Raw genomic sequence first — 21,003 nt, 5'->3', positions numbered from 1 at the left:
ACTAAGCCTCTGAGACTGTAAGCAAGCTCCCAATGAAATGCTTTTCCTTTATAAGAGTTGCCTTGGTCATGGTGTCTCTTCACAGCAAACAAACAAACAAACAAACAAACCAGTGACTACAACAGGATCATATATTTATCTCTTATAATCTTTTATGCAAGAGAATAACAAATGCCAGTGTGATGAAGCTACTATTGTTAGGTCTCTGCTGCTAAGGGATAGGTCGGGACAGCATGGCTACTTGTTTCTTGTAGCTGAAGTCCAGCATGACTCCGAACACAGGTTTACACTTCCCACACAGACCTGGAGAGCAGAGCACTAGCTAAGACCTGCTCCTGGGAAGAGTGAGAAGCTGGAAGAGTACCACAGGGAGACCAGAATGGATGTCTGAGAAGGTCTCTGTCTGAGGTTTTCAAGCAGAGAAGTTTAGAAAAAGCCATGAGCAAAGGACACATTTGGGCTGGGAACATAGTTCTGGAGTACAGTGCTTGCCTTTTATGCTTTAGACCCCGAGTTCAAATCCCAGCACTAAAAAATAATTGGTTCCTGGAATTGCTAAAACAAATGGCCACAGACCCAGCAGCTTAAAACAACACACATTTATTATCTTAGAGTTCCAGAGGTCAGAAGTCCTCAAAGGGTGTCGCTAGGCTGAAACCAAGGTCTCTAGCTCCGTGTTCCTTCCTGGAAATTCCTGGGGAGAATCAGGACTCTTACTCTGTTCAGCTTCCAGAAACAGGCCGCATCCCTTTGTCCCTCACTTCCTTCCCCACACAAAGCAGTGGTGGATGGATAGTCTGAAGTCTTCCTCACATTGTACCACCTGTCACTGATGGTTCTGTAGGCTCCTACCTCATGGTAAACTGGAGGAATCTTAATTCAATCAGCAACTTAGATCCCCGTTGCCTTGATCAATCACAGGCTCTGGAGTTGTAATTGTGGACATCTTTGGCTGAACATTATTCTGTCTTGCACACAGGTTTTACCCCGTTTCTTACTTGTTAACATACCAAGTCTCTGTACTGATATGGATGGGCAGCGGTCAAGGGGTCTCTACAGTGAGAGCCCATAGAGTTTCCTGGTCCCTAGGATGGGCCTGGAGGGAGCTGAGGGAACTTACAGACCTAGGAAGGACCAGTCAGTTGAGACAGTGATTCATTCATGGAAACCACCACAGATCCCACGGTTGGGGAATGGCTGGGGATATGATGTTTGCATGGTTTAGATATGGTTTCCAAAGGGTCTCTATGCGTTGGGAGCTTGGCCCTTAGTGTGACTATGCTGAGAGGTGGAGCCTTGTGGGAAGGCTTTAGGTCAACTGGGCGTTCTGCTTTCTGAGGAGTTAAGGCAGTTCTCATGGAGATCCTGGGGTCTCAAGAGTGAGTTGTTACAAGAGTAAAGCTGACCCCTGAGTCACCTTCTGGCTTTCTATTTTGATGTGTAATTCTTTCCTTCCCGTGTTTTCCTGCCATTGTGGGGACCAATGGCAATCACATGGTCTTGGCCCTTGAACCAGCTGTGAGTTAAAAACCTCTTTTCTTTATAAAGTTAGCCTGCTTGGTTCTTTTGTTAAAGTAACAGAAAATGGACTGTCACAGATACCTCGGAGGAAGCCAGAATGGAGACACTGAGAGCCAGACAAGATGGCTTCAGCAATGCTAAGAGGAACTGCCTATGACTGAAGACCTCACCTGCATTATGCTACAACTTGCCTGGAGAGAGGAAGGAAACCCAGAACAAAACAAAACAAAACTTCTGAGCTGGTACCTAAAAATCTAATTTGAATGAGAAAACTCTGAAATTCCCAGGAAAAACCCCAATTTGACTTTATAGCTTCAGTTGCTTGGCAGAATAGGAACTTGAGATCAAAAAAGCAGGTTGCTATAGAGACATAATGAAATTCCTGTCTTGTTCCAGTGATTGGATGAGGAGTTGGGCCTGGTGTGGTGGTGCCATCTGCCTTCCTGATGAGGATGTTCCTAGAGCCTACTTGATTTGCCAGCTCCCGTCACAATGAGCACACTGCAACCCTCAGTCCGTGGAGTGTTTTCCTTGGTGAGCCTTATTTTGTCATCATGGGATGAGGAGGTGAATGTGGAAAAAGGGTCTGTATGCACTGTAATCAGAACAGGAAGGATGACTGTGTGACATTATGTAGAGGTTATTGCCACACAGTTTTGTCACACGTTTTTGAAAAGCCACTAAACTTTTGACTGCTATTTTTTTTTTTTTTTGGTTATTTATTTATTTTAGGGCCAAGTGAAATGTTAAAAATGAGCTCTCCCTCAGCTTGGCGCCTTGCTCAGAGGGTGACGGCGGACAGCCACAGGCTCTGCCAGGCTGTGCCCTTTCTGGCTGGAGTGTTGGTGTCTCACCAGGGCAGTTTTGTGTTCTGTGACAGGGCCGCTCTCTACTGTGCCTCTTGTAAGTCATCAATGCTCTGCACGATTATAATGCCAACTGTTACCTTCAAAATCCTCAGAAGGAAGTGGTCGGGGAAGACTCGCCATGAACTGTAAGTTTAGACCACTGACAGATTTATGTTCTATGGCTTGGTCTTGGGGTCAGCGTAGCTCGCTGGAATCTGATCTGAGTAATTGCCAGCCAGGGACGGTGCTGGAAATGGTATTGCCACCACAGAGGAAGAACGTTCGTTTTTTGAGGGGTGGGTAGGACTGTGGTTCCTGCTGACACCTTGACCTGGGCCTCAGAAGTTTTGGACTTATTCTGAAGCAAGCTATTGTGATCAGTGGATTAGGCATTAAAACCTGAATGCTTAGTAAGAGTTTTGCTTTATATTCTATATTAGTCAGCTTTCTCTCAGCATAATAAGATATTTCAGACAACTAGAGAGAAAAAAAAAAGTTAATCTTGATGCTTTGTTTTGGAGGCTCTGGTCCATGCTCACGTGGACCATTGTTTTGGGTCCCTGGTGGGGTGCTAGGTGGCAATGATGGGCAGCCTGTGTCAGAGCAAACTCTTCATCTTATGGCCAGAAAATAAAAGAAACAGATTGAGGATGAGGCCAGAGTCCCATAACTCCCTTCAAAGGCATATCCCCAGTGACTGTCAAAGGCATATCCCCAGTGACTATCAAAAGCATATCCCAGTGACTGTCAAAAGCATATCCCAGTGACTGTCAAAAGCATATCCCAGTGACTATCAAAGGCATATCCCAGTGACTGTAAAAGGCATATCCCAGTGACTGTCAAAGGCATATCCCCAGTGACTGTCAAAGGCATATCCCAGTGACTGTCAAAGGCATATCCCCAGTGACTGTCAAAGGCATATCCCCAGTGACTATCAAAGGCATATCCCCAGTGATTGAATTATGTCATACTAAGCCTCACCTCCTGAAGGCACCATAACCTTCCAAGAGGGCCACCCAAGAGACCAATCTTTTCACATGTGGACCTTGAGGGTCATAATCCAAACTAGAGTGTATTCTAAGCAAGTGGAAACTAATAGTTATTATATGACTAATCATATTTACTAACACTAAGTGCTTACTATGTGTTAGGTACCATGCCAAAATATGTCGATACACGCTCTCACTTAACCCATGTGAGAGCTCCATGGGAAGATAACTGTAACACCCTACTTTAGACTCAGAGAAGCTGAGGCTTAAAGAGCTTGTGGTTCCTTGCTTATCTTCACCCATCTTGCCAGTGACCATGCCAGAGCCTGAACCTTGGTCCCTGTGATCCAAAATTTGAGTTCCTAGCAGTTAGGTGGCTGGGGAGCACCTTTAATTTTACTGCTGAGAGGATTGTGGCCTTCACTGGGAACTACATTTTCTTCTGGGAGCCTATTCTTTAGAGAGCCAGGTCTGGATTTGGCTTCACAAAGCCTTTTGGGCAGGGATGGAGGGGAGTTTCAGGAACCATGGGGTCTTGACAGGGACCCCAGGGGCTCTGCTCACCGGGGTGGGAAAGGCCAACAGAATTCAATAATACTGCCTTGTAGAACCCAGACTGCGACACTTTTCAGCAACAGAAGCGTTTTCTTAAGGATAAAGCTATGTACAGCAATATTAATTACAGAGACAGCTCATTGGATTAGGCAGTCCTTTCCCAGTGCTTAGAGGTGATCTTAAAATCCTGAGATCTAAACATGGTGTTGCCATCAGATTCTGGACACATTCTGACATGGTGCCACAGGAAGGATGTACACTCGTTAGATGTCACACTCGTTAGATGTCACACCATAGTAGCAGCAGGGAGGAAAAAAAGACTACACTTCCTAAGGTCTCTATAAATAAGAGAGGACATATCCGTCTGATGTCTCGAACATGTAAAGTTCTGCCCACTGTCAATGTGTCAGACAGTCCCGGTGACCATGGCTTTCAGACTCAACTCTAGTAGTGACAGACCTAATGTCCCATTGGTCTGCTTCTGGACTGTGATTCCGATCATGCTGTCCATGGAATCTCAGGGCAGGCATTTCTGGATACATGCATTTTTTTTTTTTTTTTAAAAAGGAGAGCGCAGGTGGGTAGCTCATAGCCTTGCTTTCAGCTGAGCTGTTGGTGGATAGAGCAGAGGAAAAGACTTCAATAAACTTGGGTACGATAAGGAGCTCTGGAACAACCCCCCCAAAACATGGCTCTTCTTTTAACTTTAAAGGGAACATCAGTCAGTTCACTTCATTCAAAGCAGTGCAACCAAGTACAGGCATTTGATGTACCTATCATCCCTGGCTTCCTAGGAAGAAAGGAAGGACCCATCCTTATTCCTGGGACTCTAAGAAAAACTCTATGGGCTGGGTAGCCGGTCATTCCATTAGGAGTGCAGTATGTTTTCCGTCACGGAGCTGCCTCCACCGCTAATGACGAAGCTCCGAGAGGTGGACACGACCAGTGCTGGGGACATTTCTTCCGGACTTTCCATTTCTGGCTGGTGGTCCCCCACCATGGGCCCCGTTTCCTGAGTGGTCGTTTCTGAGTCCGTGTCTGCGCACTGCAGTGGGAGCAGAGCCTGGTGTCTGCTCAAGGTGTCGTTGCTCTTCTGGGCCTCCAAGGAGTTCTGACGTATGGAGTTCCTGTGGCCCATAGCGCTCTTCTGAGGCTCGTCAAAGCTCAGAGAGAAGGTGACTGTACCACTGCCGAAGATGACCTTCTGTTTGCATCTGGGCTGCTGTGGCTGCTGCTGCTGCTGCTGCAGAGCCAGGGGCTGCTGCTGTTGCTGTTCTTGCTGAGTCAGGGCCAGCGGCTGCTGTTGCTTCCGCCTCTCTGGCTGTGGGAACGGGTCTTCGCTGTTGCTTTTGCTACTGATGGAAGAGGAGGGAATGGAACCGTGGAGCCTCCGAGGCTGCTGGACCGCTTCCGGGAGACGTTGCTGCGGCGTAGCGTGGCGCGGGCTGCCACTTTGAAAGCATGTGCTGCAGTGCTGCAGCGCACCTCCTCGATGGTGTTCCGGGAAGGTTTGAAGAGGATGATGTAGACCTTGTTGAAGAAGATGCAGGCCAGCAAGCCAAAGCTGGCTGCCAGGATGGCGATCACCTCCACGGCGGAGACAAACTTGCCGTAGGTGCTGGCGTAGGCTGGAATGAAGGAGATCCAGACGATGAAGAAGATGAGCATGCTGAAGGTAATGAACTTGGCTTCGTTGAAGTTCTCTGGCAGCTTCCGGGACTTGAAGGCGAAGAAGAAGCAGATGGCAGCCAGCAGGCAGGTGTAGCCGATCAGGGAGCCGAGGGCCATGAGTGAGCCCTCGTGGCACGTGATGAAGATGATTTCATCCTCCAGCTCATGGTTGCGGTAGCTGGAGGGGGGTGCCGTGTAGAGCCAGATCACGCAGATGACGATCTGCATGAAGGTGCAGAGGAAAACTAGCAGGAACTGCAGGTTGAGCCCCCACCACTTCCGGTGGAAGCTGGTAGGTATCTTGGCCTCAAAGACCAGGAGGACGCGGTTGGTCTTCACCAAGATGCACGAGATACAGAGCACGAAGCTGATGCCGAAGGCGGGCTGGCGCAGGCGGCATGTCCAGTCCTGGGGCTCCCCGATGAAGAACAGGGAGCTGGAGAAGCAGCAGAGCAGCGAGAAGAGCAAGAGGTAGGACAGCTCTCGGTTGGTGGCCTTGACGATGGGCGTGTTTCGGAACTTGATGAAGACGCCCAGCACAAAGGCAGTCAGGAAAATGCCCAGCACTGCAAAGAGCGTGAGAGCGATTCCGAAGGGCTCAGTCCACGCCAGAAACTCAATCTCCTTGGCAATGCAGGAAGTGTGGTTCTCATTGGACCAGAAGTCATCGGGGCACTTGTCACAGGCGCTTGCATCTGTAAAATGAACCGGTGCAGGCAGATTCAATTACCGTGTGGCACAGTCAATGTAAGCGTGCATGTGGAGGGTGGATGTGGTCACTTCCTATTTTACTTACTGATGGTTTTTTTTTTTTTTTTTTTTTTTTTTGAGACAGGGTTTCTCTGTGTAGTTTTGGTGCCTGTCCTGGATCTTGCTCTTTAGAACTGGCTGGCCTTGAACTCACAGAGATCCGCCTGCCTCTGCCTCCCGAGTGCTAGGATTAAAGGCGTGCACCATCACCACCTGGCCTGATTTTTTTTATATATATATATCTATTAAGAATAAACATCTTTGGGGCTGGAGAGATGGCTCAGAGGCTAAGAGCACTGATGGTTCTTCCAGAGGTCCTGAGTTCAATTCCCAGCAACCACATGGTGGCTCACAACCATCTGTAATGAGATCTGGCGCCCTCTTCTGGCCTGCAGTCATACATGCTGTATACATAATAAATAAATCTTAAAAAAAAAAAAGTCTCTGAAGGTTCTATTGTCCCCCTCCCCAACAATAGAGGGTGGCCCATTTCTTTTAACACTGTCTGAAATAATTTGTAGCAGATACTACTTTGTACTCCATCCCTCTACACAGCCCATCAACTCAGTTTCAAGTTTTGTCTGACTTTTTTTTTTTTAAATTACATTGTTAATGTTTGAGGTTTTCCAAGATGGTATTGTGGGATGTAAACAGATGGTAACATGGTTACAATAGTGAAGTGTATTAACACTGCTACTATTTCCCTCACAGCCTGGTTTATTTTGGATATGTGGTTGCCTTTGTTGCCAGAATAGATGTTCTTTTAGATAAAGGCAGGGTGTCCCTTGCATGTGGCCAGTCATATCTATGTTCTCAACTTTCCAGTGAGGGAGGCCACATATTTATCTAGATTGGTGGTTCTCAGCCTTCACAATGCTGTGACCCTTTAATACAGTTCCTCATGCTGTGGTGACTCCCAACCACAAAATTCTTTTCTTTTCTTTTTTGGTTTTTTGAGACAGGGTTTCTCTGTGTAGCTTTGCCTTTTCCTGGATCTCACTCTGTAGACCAGGCTGGCCTTGAACTCACAAAGATCCGCCTGCCTCTGCTGGGATTAAAGGTGTGTGCTACCACGGCCCAGCCACAAAATTATTTTCGTCACTACCTTGTAACTGTAATTTTGCTATGGTGATGAATTGTAATGCCAATGCCTGATATGCGACCTTTGTGAAAAGTCCCTTTGACCCGTAGGAGTCCCGACCCACAGATTGAGAAGCACTGATTTAGACACTGTATATTTACGGAGTTGTCACAGACTGCCAGGCAATGTACAGTTTGGAGCAGGGAAGGGAGCATAGATCTTTTTTCAGTTAGAGATCGGGATGGGATCCTGGCTATGCTGTTCACTAGGTGTATCACTTTGGTCAGGCTCCTTAAATCTCCAAGCCTGCTTCCTCATTTCTAAGATGGAGGGAAGGATAAGCCCATTACCGTGGTAAGGTTGAAAGATCAAGAATTATAGTCAATATTTATCTAGTCCTTCCAATCTGCTAGTTAAAGTTTTATTTAAGAAGCATATATTTAGAACTTAATATTAATGTGTTTAATTACCACAGCTCTGTGAGGGGTTTAATTGTGATTCTCCTTTAGAAGGACTCGAGACTGAGCTGGAGAGATGGACCAGTGGTTAAGAGCACTTGCTGCTCTTACAGAGGACCCACATTGGAGCCCAGCACTGACATGGCAGCTCATAACCGTCTGTAACTCCAGTTCTTGGGGATCTGATACTCTTTCCTGACATCCTTAGCCCGCAATCTTGCACTTGGCGCACATACATACATGCAAGCAAAACACATACATAACACACACATACAATAACAAATAAATAAATGAATGGATGGATGAATGAACACATGAATAGAGAGTTGGAGACCCAGGAAGAACATCAGAGAGAGAGAGAGCGAACACAGCACCAGACACCAGCAGGCAATCTGTCACAGCCTGTTAACTCTGGAGCTGTGGCAGCTAGCGCTTTGTCCACTCAGGGCCATGGAGCTGTAGGAAAAGGGACACACTGTTGGAGGGAGAGAGAGAGCTGTGTGTAGCTAGAGTTTTCCTGCCTGGTCCACAGTCAGGACAAATCTCTGTCACTTGCCAGTCCCATAGCGCTCAGACCCAACCAAGTAAACACAGAGACTTATATTCCAGCTGTGTGACAGGAATATTTGTAAACACGTGGAATAGTAAAAAGAATACCCAACATTCCTTTTCCGTTTCATACTCAGAGGAGTGCAGTGCTTAGGCATGCTCTCCTCAGAAAGGGGTGGTGGTTCTAGCACCAGCTCTGCCCAGTTCACCCATGGGCTTTGCTGGCCCTCCGAAGTGGCTCAAGTCCGGCACAGGGCTGTGAGGGGCAGATTCCTTACCTGTCTCATCACTGTATTCCCCATCAGGACACTCCACACACTCAAAGCAGCAGGTGGGCTCCCCCTCAATGATCCCCTTCCTGGTCCCTGCCAGGCAGTCCCGGCTGCAGTTGGAGAAGGGCACCTGAGGGTAGAGAATACACAAGAGAGAGGTTTGCATCCGGGGGTCAAGGGTCAGTCTTACAACTCCTTTGACATGGGCCAAGTGAGGAACTTGGGTATAAGGATCAGTGTGGCTAACTCTGGGCCATTCTAGATGGAGAGAGGGTCAGGGTCCTCGGTCTTGTTCCCTGTAAAAAGCAAGAAAGGTGGTAAGGCCAAGTGTGGACATATTTGACAGTCTGCTTCAAACACACAAGTGAAGTCCTCCTGGATCACAGTTGATCTCAGTAGCAACTTCGTGAGATGTGTAAAGAAATTATTAATATGCAATTTATAATAAACATACATGGTATTTTTGTGGTCATGTCTACAAAATTTTCAGAAAAGTGTCAGTTAGAATCTAAGGTTTGTTGGTTCCTACTGTGTGCTCACTTTCAGATTGCATTTCTATAGAAAATTGAAATTTAATTTATAATTCTGTCAGGTAATTAAGAACATAAATGACTTATAAGGATTAACTCGGTCACACATTTACTAATGATGAAGCCCGTCATGCCCAGAGCCTGAAAGAGGACATTAGGATTCCAGGAACTATACAGGAAATAACTTCCAAGCAGGAGGGGAGATGAGACATGGACCAATGACAGATAATTACATGCAATAATAGGAGCAAATGATAAGCAGATGATACAATAAAGGCACACTGATGATGGGCTAGCCAGTCAGTTTGGGATCCAGTCATTTCAAGTGTAGTCAAAGATATAATTACTGGGCATATGAGTTTAACTCATGGAATCCCCAAACCTCCATCTGGAAAAGGTCAGGACACCTTTTGTAATTGAGATGAGGATTTGCCCGCTGTGGGTGGGATTACCTGTCATAGGAGACCTCCCCTTGGTGAAGCCATCTCACATACTGGGAAACAGCAAAATCATAGCCATTTGGCAATAAGAACAAGTTGACTCATTGGTCCTGTTATGAAAAGTGGCTCAGGACGCTCAAAGATCCTAACAGAAAGGCAATGTAAACAGCCATGGAATGGATCTCAACCTGACTCCCCACGGAGTTAATGAGGATGGTCCTGAGTCGCTTCTGCAGAGGAGCTGGGGTTCTGCATCTTGTTACATTTTAGCAGCTCAGTTATGTTTTTTGTTGCTGTGCTAAACATCCCGACCGAAAACACCTTGGGGAGAAAGTGGGTTATTTGGCCTTCAGGTTGCCGTCCATCATCAGGGAAAGTCAGGACTTGGATCAGGAACTGAAGCAGAGGCCACAGAGAAAAGCTGCTCATTGGCTTGCTCCCCATGGCTTTCTCATATTGCTTTTTGATGCTACTTAGGTCTACCTTCCCAAGGGTGTCAACAGCCACACTGGGCTGGGCATTCCCACATCAATCATTAACCAAGGAAATGCTTCATGGACTTACCCACAAGCGAATCTGATGGGGGAATTTTTTTTTTTTTTTTAAATTGAGGTTTCCTTTTTTTCCCAGATGATCCTAACTGTGTCAAGGTGACAAAAAAAACTAACCGGTACATTAGCATACAACTACCCAGAATGGTCATCATTTCAGCATATCCTACATCTTTCATTAATGAGCATCTTCACTGAATGATGGGCTTCTGGTTCTCACTCAGCCTTTCAGATAGAGTGACGTGGGGCAGGACACCTTGACCGGAGTCACAAGCATTTTCCTCTTGGTCATAGAATGAATGGCCCCTCTGATGTATGGGTCAGCCTGGGGCTATTTTGAGTTCACATCTCTGCATGGTTAATGGAAATTGGGCTCTGTGGAAAGCTATGGAAGATTGTCCTATGCATGTTGGGCATTTAACATCCCTGATCCCCAAGTGTTGAAGGCCATTATTACTTCCTAGTCCTTGTGACAGCCTATAAAGAAGTCCTTTCAATCTCAAATATAAATCCCCTACACAAGGTAGGTAGGATGTCTCCCTCAATGCCACTTGAGAGACATTGACTTGAGAGATGTTTGCTTAAATATTTTGCTCTGGTTGGGGGAAGTTTTAACCTGGGAAACTTTGTGGGTAGCCAGGGAGTCAAAAGTGAGGTGACTCATGAATCTCAGGTTCCCAGGCTCTCTCTCATCACTGAACACTCTTGCCGTTCATGGGAACTCTGGACACTCAGAACTGGGGAGTGTAGGAAAAAGAGGTTATCCTAGAAGCCTGTGATGAATCCCAGGGCTCTCCCAAGCCAGTGGTCCCCTGACTATGGTGGCAGCATGGCACTCTTTGCTCGTACCTCTCTGGAGAACCCACTCCACAAGATCTTCTCCTCGTTGATGAAGAGTCGCTCTCCCTTCTTGGCGTACACGTTGTAATGCCCAACCTCCTTGAACACAATGGAACCGTCCTCTGGGGAGAGGTGCCAGTTGATGATGGAATAGTTCCCTACCAGGTCGCCACACTCATCGAACGTCACCTGCTCCCCCATGCTGTTGGTGAAGTTAAGGTGCCGTAGGTGCTTCAGGACCTGCAGAGGAACAGAGATGGATGAATAGGAGCCATGGACGGCCACACGTGGCCACGCTGGTTGTGTAGTGTGACTATTTCATTCCAGCAAAGGAAGAAACCTGAACCGAAGAGGAAGCCTTTGTCCAGTTGTTTTTACAGTGCTCGCACGTTCCCATGGTAGCTCTCGTAAGCCATGGCTTTATGGACTACACAAATGTAAGTGGTGTAGGAAACGCTCTTCCGAAGATGGGGAGGAGAAGAGAATGCATCTCTCCTGACCACAGTTAAGTGAAAAATTCTGCAGGTGCAGCATGACCTTGTTGAACCATGACCTGCCTGGCCTCTCCTGAGGTGCGTGTGAGGAAGGAGAGGAGGGAAGAATAAAAGTTTGGCTGTCTGAACCTTCTTCTTTCCCTGTGGTTTTGAGTCTGTGGAGATGTCTTGCTGCCAAAATGCAGTGTGGAGTAGAAGGAAGAAACAGACAGACTGTGGCTGGAGCCCTGGCCACCGCTCTGGACACTCATGCCACATCCTTGAGTGTATCTAAGGTCTTAGGGGTCACAGAGGCCTTACACAAAAAAGCAATTGTAGTAATTGCTAATACACATGAGTTATTTAAAGTTTTAAATACCATTTTACTGCCTTGTAGGCATTGTCCTTAGTGCTTCATGTTATTTAATCACAAATATAGCATAAGCACCCTCCCCCACCTTGGTTGTTGTTGTTGTTTTTTTTTTTTGGTTTTTTATTTATTTTTTATTTTTTTATTTTTTTATTTTTTATTTTTTTGAGATAGGGTCTCACTGTGTAGCTCTGGCTGGCCTGGAACTCACTTTGTAGACTGGGCTGATCTTGAACTTAAAAGATCCTTTAATCCCTCCCCAGTGCAGTGATTAAAGGCATGTGCCACCATGCCTGGCTCTGTTCCCCATTTTACTAATTGGGAAACTGGGGTACAGAAAACTGAAGTACTTTGTGCAGGATCACAAGCCCGTGACAAGTACTATGCTCTGCTGAAGCCCCTGTTCTATAGCATGGAAGATGAAATGAGAAGACAGGCCAGCCATGAGTATGGCCTGCTTGTTTCTACCACACCTCTGGCTGGAGCCCTTCTCCTTGTCCCTTTCGGGTCCCACTTTCCTGCCTGAGGTACAGTGAGGCCTGGCTGGGGTGGCTAAAGCATCTCTCTCTCTCTCTCTCTCTCTCTCTCTCTCTCTCTCTCTCTCTCTCTCTCTCTCTCTCAGCTTGAACACTGACTTCGGAAAAACATCTTGCAGTTTAACAAAAAGTTAAATACAGAGTTGCCATTCAACCCAGCAGTTCTACACTCAGGTACCCATTCAAGACAAATGAATGAAATACACATCACATAAAAACTCCTTGTGTACAAATGTTCATAGCAACATTGATATAATAATCCAAAGTGGAAACACTCCAAACGCCATCATTTGAATGACTGGATGCATAAAACATTTCCTTACAATGGGATACTATTCGTACTAAGAGAAATAAAGTACTGGTGACTCTGTGCCTAGAAATTCTGCACCCAGGATTTATTCAAGCAAACTCCTCTTTGTTAGGCACTTGGTTACTGAATGCTTTCCCCTAAGGTCATGAGTAAGATAAGTATGTCCATTATCACTCTGTCTCGTCAATGTTGTGCTGGATAGCCAGTGAAATTTGGCTAAATGAAGCAGATTTAGAAAAAATAGTTTAAGATCTAGGTTCTATAGCCCTCCTCTGGAGACCAAGCACACAACACCAGAATGGTCAAAATAGATTTCCAAATGAAACAGTTTCTGGGGCTGAAGAGATGGCTTGCTCAGCAGTTAAGAGTGCCCACTTCTCTTCGAGAGAACCCAGGTTTGGTTCCCAACACTCACAACTGCCTGTAACTCCAGTTCCAGGGGCTACAACACCTTCTTTTGGTCTCCATAGGCTCCTGCATGCATGTGGTGCACATAAACTCTCTCTCTCTCTCTCTCTCTCTCTCTCTCTCTCTCTCTCTCTCTCTCTCATACACACACACACACACACACACACACACACACACACGAATAAACAAATAATTTATAAATAAATAAATAATTAAAAAAGAAACAATTTCCTTTTTTGGGTACATTCCTTAATATAAATTAAGTTAATAAATCGTTCTGTAGGGAGCATGCAAAAGTAATAATTTAAATTTTAACAAGTTCTGAATTTTTTAAAGATTTATTTATCTATTATATATACACAGTGTTCTGCCTGCGTGTGTGCCTGCAAATCAGAAGAGGGCACCAGATCACTTTACAGATGGTTGTGAGTCACCATGTGGTTGCTGGGAATTGAACTCAGAAACTCTGGAAGAACAGCCAGTGCTCTTAAACTCTGAGCTATCTCTACAGCCCCAAGTTCTGAATTTTTTTGCCTTAATAATCCTGCTTATAATCGTGTGTGTGTGTGTGTGTGTGTGTGTGTGTGTGTGTGTGTGAGAGAGAGAGAGAGAGAGAGAGAGAGAGAGAGAGGAAGAGAGAGTAAAAGAGAGAGAGAGAGAATTTAGAGAATTTTCGTTTTTGTTTTTTCAAGACAGGGTTTTTTTTTGTGTAGCCTTAGCTGTCCTGGAACTTGCTCTGTAGACTAGGGTGGCCTCAAACTCAGAGATCCGCCAACCTCTGGCTCCTGAGTGCTGGGATTAAAGGTGTGTGCCACCACAGCCTGGTTTGAGAGAAGAGTATTTTGTGTGTGAATGTGCTGTATACACATGTGTGTGTGTGCATGTGCACATGCCTGTACATGCGGCAGAGGCAGAAGAAGGGCATCTGCTTCTGCTTTACTCCTTTGAGAAAGACTCTCATTGGAATGGAACTAGACTGCTGGCCAGCAAGCCCCAGATGTCCCCTGGTCCTGCTGTCCCAGCTCTAGAGTGACAGACAGGTACATGGGCTGCATTTACACAGGCTTTAGGAGTCAAACTCAGGCCCTGAGGCTTGCATACAAGTGTGCTTCTCCACTGTGCCATCCCTCCGGCCCCTTACATACTTTCAATGTCTTTATCATAGTATTCCTGTCAGCTGCCTGTCGATAATGCAGAAGGGTTCAGACCAAATTTATCAAGCCATCCGGTCTGTGACTGAGACATAGGGAAGAAGACTCTCCTCTTTCTGGGGCACTGATCGAGTGTCAGTCATTGTTAGGGCACCATTAAAATCATTTAGAATCACTATCAGTGTCAATGATAAGTTCTTACTATAATCACTCCTGATGTTCAGTTGCCCATGAAGAAACGAGGTAGTGGGGACTGGACAATTCTCCCTGCCCCCAGCTGTTGGAATCTTCTCTCCTGCCCTGGCTGCCTCAGCCAAAAAGACTATCAGTCAAGCAGCCATCAGAACTCTCTGACGCCAACACCAGCTGTTGGGAACACCTAACGGACGCTTTGTGGAAGCTACACTGTGAGCTGAACACTTGCTCTGGCTTCTGGGGCGCAGTGCTGACCGGACTGTTAGAGGCAGCCTAAGTGGGACTTTCTCTGTAATCACACTAATCCAAACCCAAGCCAGAGAACTCCTGTCGGGGGCCTGCTGTGACTGGTGCAAAAGGGACCGTGTCAGGACTGGTGTAGACGACACAAGCCTCCATGTGCAGAAAGGTCGGCTGTGATTGGCATAAACACCACTCTTCCAGTTACTTAGGTCTATCCAGCTCTCTTGAGGGAGCGGCTGCCACGCTGAGTCACTGGGGCAGCCAGGGGTGGCTGCCGCTCAGAAGCAGGGACTCTCAGGGAGCTACAGGCCTTCCTGTGGGACAGGCAGAGCTCTGAGAGCTGCGGGAGACGTTGGTAAGAGTCCCAGCAGCTCTAAAGGCCAAGGGTCTAAAGACACCCTAGGTCTAGGAGCTGTATTCTTGGCCTCTGTCAAAGCCTGAGGAATCCTAACTTTGAGGCCAGGGCAAGAGTCCCAGCATCCAAGGCTTGCATGAGAACTGTAACACCAGAGGGAGCCAGCCGCTGCAGTTCCCGGGTACATGATGCTCTATCACTTGCCGCCATCAAATACCTGTGGTTAGAAAAACTGCCAACCACCGGCCCCATACTGCTCATCCACCCACATGTAACAGATACTCAGTCAATAGTGGTCCCTATCATCTCTACCATGTAGACTACCAGGAGCACAGCCAGCTGATTGGGAACGCGACTGCTTTTCTGAGACCACACACCTTCCCCCTTGTCTGTCCATACGCTGTCTAGTCATTATCCCCTTCACTTCTGTTTCTTTTTTTTTCCAGCATATATCTGTGGCTAAGTCTCTTCCTTCATTTATTTGTTTATTTCACAAGTAGGGCCAAACAGGCTGTTTTGAGGAGGGGAGCTGTAGTAGTACTTGATACAGACAAAGAGATGTTGGCTCTACCCCAGCATGGCCAGTCATATCCACTTGCAACTTTCCCCACACCATCATTTTCTCCCTGGAGAAAGTGTGTGTAGGGACTTGGGTGTGAGGACAAGTGCCTGACTTCAACACTCATCAGCGTCTTCCGTAGGAACCCATCTATGGGCCAGCAACCTCTCAGGTTCTCGAAAGTGTGCGCGTAAAGGGACCTATTGACCACACAGCTTTTTCAGAGGTAACACTGGCCTTGACAGGGCACAGGTCATCTGGCTATGGCCTTTCTTACTGGATAGCTATATGACCTTGGTAAAATAATTTTAGTCAACCCTGAGTCTTTCCTTACCCACAAAGTAATAGTGCTTTAGACCACTATTTGCTGAACATTTATTCGTTGTAGGTACCACCCTGAGCACTCTGTGCATATTAACTGAGTATTAACTTATAACAAACTTGTGAGTCTCATGATGCCTGTTTCTCAGGCCGGGAAAGTGGGGCATAGGGCATTAATTGGCATCCTAATGTCAGAAAACTATGGGCAGCTGAGAAAGGCTTAGTCTAGAGAGAGTCCAGACTCCGAACCAATTACGTCACCTCCTGAGCATGTGTAGGAGTTAGATTAGATGGCCGTTAGGCTGTCTGCCTCTAGTTCAACAGCTTAACTACTATGAAATTCAGGTTGAGAAGAAAGGATGGGATGATAGAGATGCTCAATGGTTACAAGCAGTTGCTGTTCTTACAGAGAACCCGGGCTTAGTTCCCAGTACCCACATGGTGGCTCACGACTATCCTTAACTCTAGTTCTGTGGCCTTTGATGCCTTCTTCTGGTCTTACCAAGCATCAGGGATGCATGCAGTATATAGACATCCACGCAGGCAAACCCTCATATACATAAAATAAAAACAAATCTTTAAAATAAGATGAAATAATAGTGGGATGATGGAAAAACTGAGAGCCATAATTGGAAAAGTAGTCAAAAAATGAAGGACCTCTATGCTTTCCTATGTTTGAGATTTAAAAGATTTAAATCCAGCCGGGCAGTGGTGGCGCACGCCTTTAATCCCAGCACTCAGGAGGCAGAGCCAGGCAGATCTCTGTGAATTCGAGGCCAGTCTGGGCTACCAAGTGAGTTCCAGGAAAAGGTGCAAAGCTACACAGAGAAACCCTGTTTCGAAAAACAAAACAAAACAAAACAAAACAAAACAAAACAAAACAAAACAAAGATTTAAATCCACCTTACTGAGAAATAATTTGCTCAGGATAAAGCCTGCCCATGTAAGTGTTCTGAATTTTGTACCAACGTATACCGTTGTGACTCTTGCTGCCATTACCCTGCAAGGCTTCCTGATGCTGGTCTCCAGTCAGTCAACCGCCACATCCTCACATCAGGACCACCTCCATTCTGTTATTAGAGATAAAATGCTGTGCGAATGGTTCGTACTCTTCCTCCTCCTCTCGATTCCTTTCTGAAGCTTGTGTTCCTGGGACTCCTCTGTCCACTGTACATTTACCTTTACCCCAGCGTTCTTCCATACAGACCCTTCCTCACAAATCCTACCTGTTCCTCAGGCATGGAATTTTCCATTTCCTTCTTTACTTCAAATTCTAACCTGGATGGTATCGCAGTCTTTTATCCGTAGTCATGTGAGTGAGAAATGTATTTTAGTCAAAATTTGTGTCTAGTCCAGTACCAATTCGTTATTTGCTGACTAAGTCTTATTTCTTTAAAACAAATTTAAAAATTATTATTGTTTTATTCTGTTGATGGGTATTTTGCCTTCATGGATCTCGGTACATCATGTACATCATTGCTGTTGGCAGAAGCCAGAAGACAGTGTAGGATCCTCTGGGACTGGAGTTTAGAATGGTTGTAAGTTCCTATGTGGGTGCTATGATTGAATCTGAGTCCGCTACTCAAATTGTTGAGCTGTCTCTACAGCCTACTAAGCCTCATTTATCTTTTATAAATAAATAATTAGTTAGTTTTATGTGTATGGATGTTTTGTCTGAATTCCTGTCTGTGTACCATGTGCAGAGGCAAGGAGAGGGCATTGAGTCCCCTGCAACTGGAATTAGAGATACTTACTTGTGAGCCACCATGTGGGTGTTGGGAATTGAACCCGGGTCCTCTGGAAGAGCAATGAGTGCTCTTAACCACTGAGCTATCTCTCCAGCCCTTAAGTTATCTCTTTAAGTATCTTTAGTAGTTCTTTTGGCAGGCTGGCTTGTAAGCTTTATATTTGAGCACTTTACATATTCTGCATAATACTTTGCCTTTAAGTCATGTGATGGGGAACACAGAGGTGAAAAATCACTCTACACTTAATAACAATGAGAGAGAGTTTTTACATTGGTTATTCCCAGCACACACAAAACCATCTATTTTTAAAAATAGCACTGGGATTTGAAGCAAAACCTCATGACTGCTAGGTGAGTTCTCTTCCACTGAGTTATAGCTAGTGAGGATGTGGGGAAAAGGGGTTTATACAGTGCTGATGAAAATGTAAATTAGACAAGCCACTATGACTGCCAGTACAGAGTTTCCCCAGAAAGCCAAAAGTAAAACTATCATATGACCCTGGGTGGGGATCCAAAGAGTCCAGGTCAGCAAGCCACAGATACCTGTGCATCCATGTTCATTGTAGGACTAGTCACATAACCAGATCACTGAATCAGCCTATATGTCTGTCAACAGATGAATACACACACACACACACACACACACATACACACACACACACATACACATACACTTACATGTATATATACACACATATATGTATATGTATATATATATGAATATATACACAATGGAGCTTTAATCAGTCATAAATGAGAATGAAATTGTATCATTAACTGAAAATGGATAGAAACTAATATGATCTGATTAAGCGAAATAAGCCAGACTTAGAAAGACAAACATCACATGTTTTGATGTTTTCTCTTACTTGTGGGTCCTAGGTTTTATACAGACACACAAATTTCATCTATAAGCAGAAGTGAGACTGTCTGGGAAAGAATGGGGCTCAGGAAAGGGGAGAAAGGGGAATTATGGGAGGGTGCGTGTGGTCAAAGTACATGACATATTTGAATGAAAATGTCTTTATGAAGCTCATCACTATGCACAATGAATATACGTCAATAAAAAGCAACTAAAATTAAAAGTGCTTAAGTATTTCTTCCAGAGAAAGCATTCTTCTGTTTTCAGAAGGAATGAAATGATAATTCCACTGAAAAAGAAAATATAAGATTCTTCTTGCGTTCATACATTAACATAATGTATCGCCTTTTTATTTTCTTTGTGGCACTATGGGAGGAAAATGAATGAGTCAATCAGGGAGAGAAATGGAGACATCACAGGATCACAGTGCATTCACCTACTTCTGAGAAGGTCATCTGTATCCCCAAGAAGGGTAAATGCATACAAGTTCTGAGAATTCCACTTTCTTGTGGTGATATTTCCATCTTGTGGCCTTCGGGGGGTATTTCCACCCAAGGACTCCAGAGCCAAGATGTATGCATTGTGAGCGTGAATGGGAAGCACCTATCTGCATACATTCTAAGAGTCACTAGAGTTTAGCCTGACACAAGAGGCTAGAAATCCTCCACTCACAGGTAGGACTTTCCATTAACTGAAGAAGCGTATGCTTGGTGGGGAGCCAGCAAGACTGAGGAAGAAAAATGAACAGAATGGACATACCTGGGAGTATGACTTGAAAAGATTTCCAGGAGAAAATGAATTTTGACGAAAAGGAAAAGTTCATGGTAGACAGAGCTTGGAAATAAAATGTGATGCTCCTTGGGGTGTACCTTTCATGGGACGTACATCTTCCTTTTATGGGATATAGACACAAAGAGATGAAAGACAAAGATGCTGTGCCAACAGCCAATGAGAAACAAGATTTCTGCATCAAAAACTAATAAGCGACTGGAAGGGTGGTGCCGAGCAGGTGGCTTAGAAGCAAAGAGTTGAGAGATGGCTGACTGCAAGCTGGTTCTTGGATTAGACTGTATATAGGTGGTAGGCGTCTCCATAGCTCTTCCTAATGATAGTCACTACTCACTACTACATCTCCTGAGACTGAGAGATGGGACCAAGATCTTGGAGAGTCCAGAGGCTTCTGGGGCTCAATGGAGACTATGTAATAACAGAAGACGTGTTGACTAGTGCCAGGTACTCTTCATCTTCGGTGCTCAGGGTTCACTTTCGTTCCTTACCCACCCCTCCTTCTTAAATTTTTTGAACTTAAAGCTACCACAGAGGCTGCAAACAGGGACACTGTGGGGGTGAGGAACAAAGAGGTGGAGACGGAACCACCTGTGGCGGGAATACTTCTGAGCAGCAAGAATAGCCACAAAATTACCTTTTCCTCCCACCCCCCACTTTGTGCAGGTCAGTTTGGTTTGGGCTTTCTATTCCATTACTAATAAGCTTGAATCATTGCCTTCAGCCATCTTACTTCCTTGCCTGGGAGAAGAGTCACCGGAGAGTCGCGTTTCTCACTGGAAGCTTCTTTTCCTTAAACCCTACCCTGCTCCTGAAACATGTTCAAGAGCCAAGTCTTCCTTTCATGGAACATAGATGGGAAGAGATGAAAGACAATGATATTTACCACCCAGAGACTGTCTTTTAATTCATCTTAAACTGAGTCGGGCAGTAGTGGCTGACACCTTTAATCCCAGCACTCAAGAGGCAGAGGCAGGCGGATCTCTGTGAGTTCGAGGCCAGCCTGCTCTACAGAGTGGGTTCCAGGACAGCCCGGGCTGCACAGTGAAACCCTATCTTGACAGACAAACGAACACAAATCTGCAATGGAAGCATGACTCCCGAAGTCTTCATGGTAGCTTAACCATCTGCTTTGGTAATGGTTCAGTGTGAAGGAGGAGGTTTGGCTACTCCACAGAGATTAGGAACTTCGGGGTGGCAGTGATGTTGGAGTGAGATTTTCTCACTCAAGTAGGGCTGGCTTGTTCTATGAGCACAGACAGTTAACTTCTTAGAACCACATGGGAGTCACTACATTAACACACATACGCTACACGCTCTTTGTTCCTTGGTATCGTCCCTGAAAAGTAGTTGGGATCTGTATATAAATCTGTTCTACTTATCATTTCTGTCAACTGATTGATTATAAGTAAATTAAGATACCACAATGATAAGGGTTGGGGAGATGACTCAGGCAGTAAAATGCTTGCCATGTAAGTGTGAGGACTCGGGTTCAGCTTTCCAGCACTTAGGTAGAAGGCCAGACGTGATGGCACAGCTCTGTAATCATAGCATTGGAGGGAAGGAGGAGACAGAGCCAAGAAGCTCATTGGCCATCAATGAGCTCCAGAGTTAGTGAGAGACCTTGTCTCA

The 21,003-nt window shown here is 45.5% G+C and overlaps 1 protein-coding gene across 1 annotated transcript in view; it reads right to left on the bottom strand.

Moving 5' to 3' along the window:
• Positions 1-584: 584 nt before the first annotated feature.
• Positions 585-21,003, bottom strand: part of Casr (calcium sensing receptor) — a 32,304-nt gene continuing 11,885 nt past the window's right edge. Inside the window, 4 exon segments of the mRNA XM_028862270.2 lie at positions 585-5,296; positions 5,299-6,279; positions 8,701-8,824; positions 11,065-11,295. Coding sequence (XP_028718103.1) covers positions 4,782-5,296; positions 5,299-6,279; positions 8,701-8,824; positions 11,065-11,295 — 1,851 coding nt within the window. The 3' untranslated portion in view covers positions 585-4,781.

The sequence above is a fragment of the Peromyscus leucopus genome, chromosome 12 (genome assembly GCF_004664715.2).
Source record: "Peromyscus leucopus breed LL Stock chromosome 12, UCI_PerLeu_2.1, whole genome shotgun sequence".
NCBI lineage: Eukaryota > Metazoa > Chordata > Mammalia > Rodentia > Cricetidae > Peromyscus > Peromyscus leucopus.
This window is presented reverse-complemented; position numbering and strand designations above follow the sequence as displayed.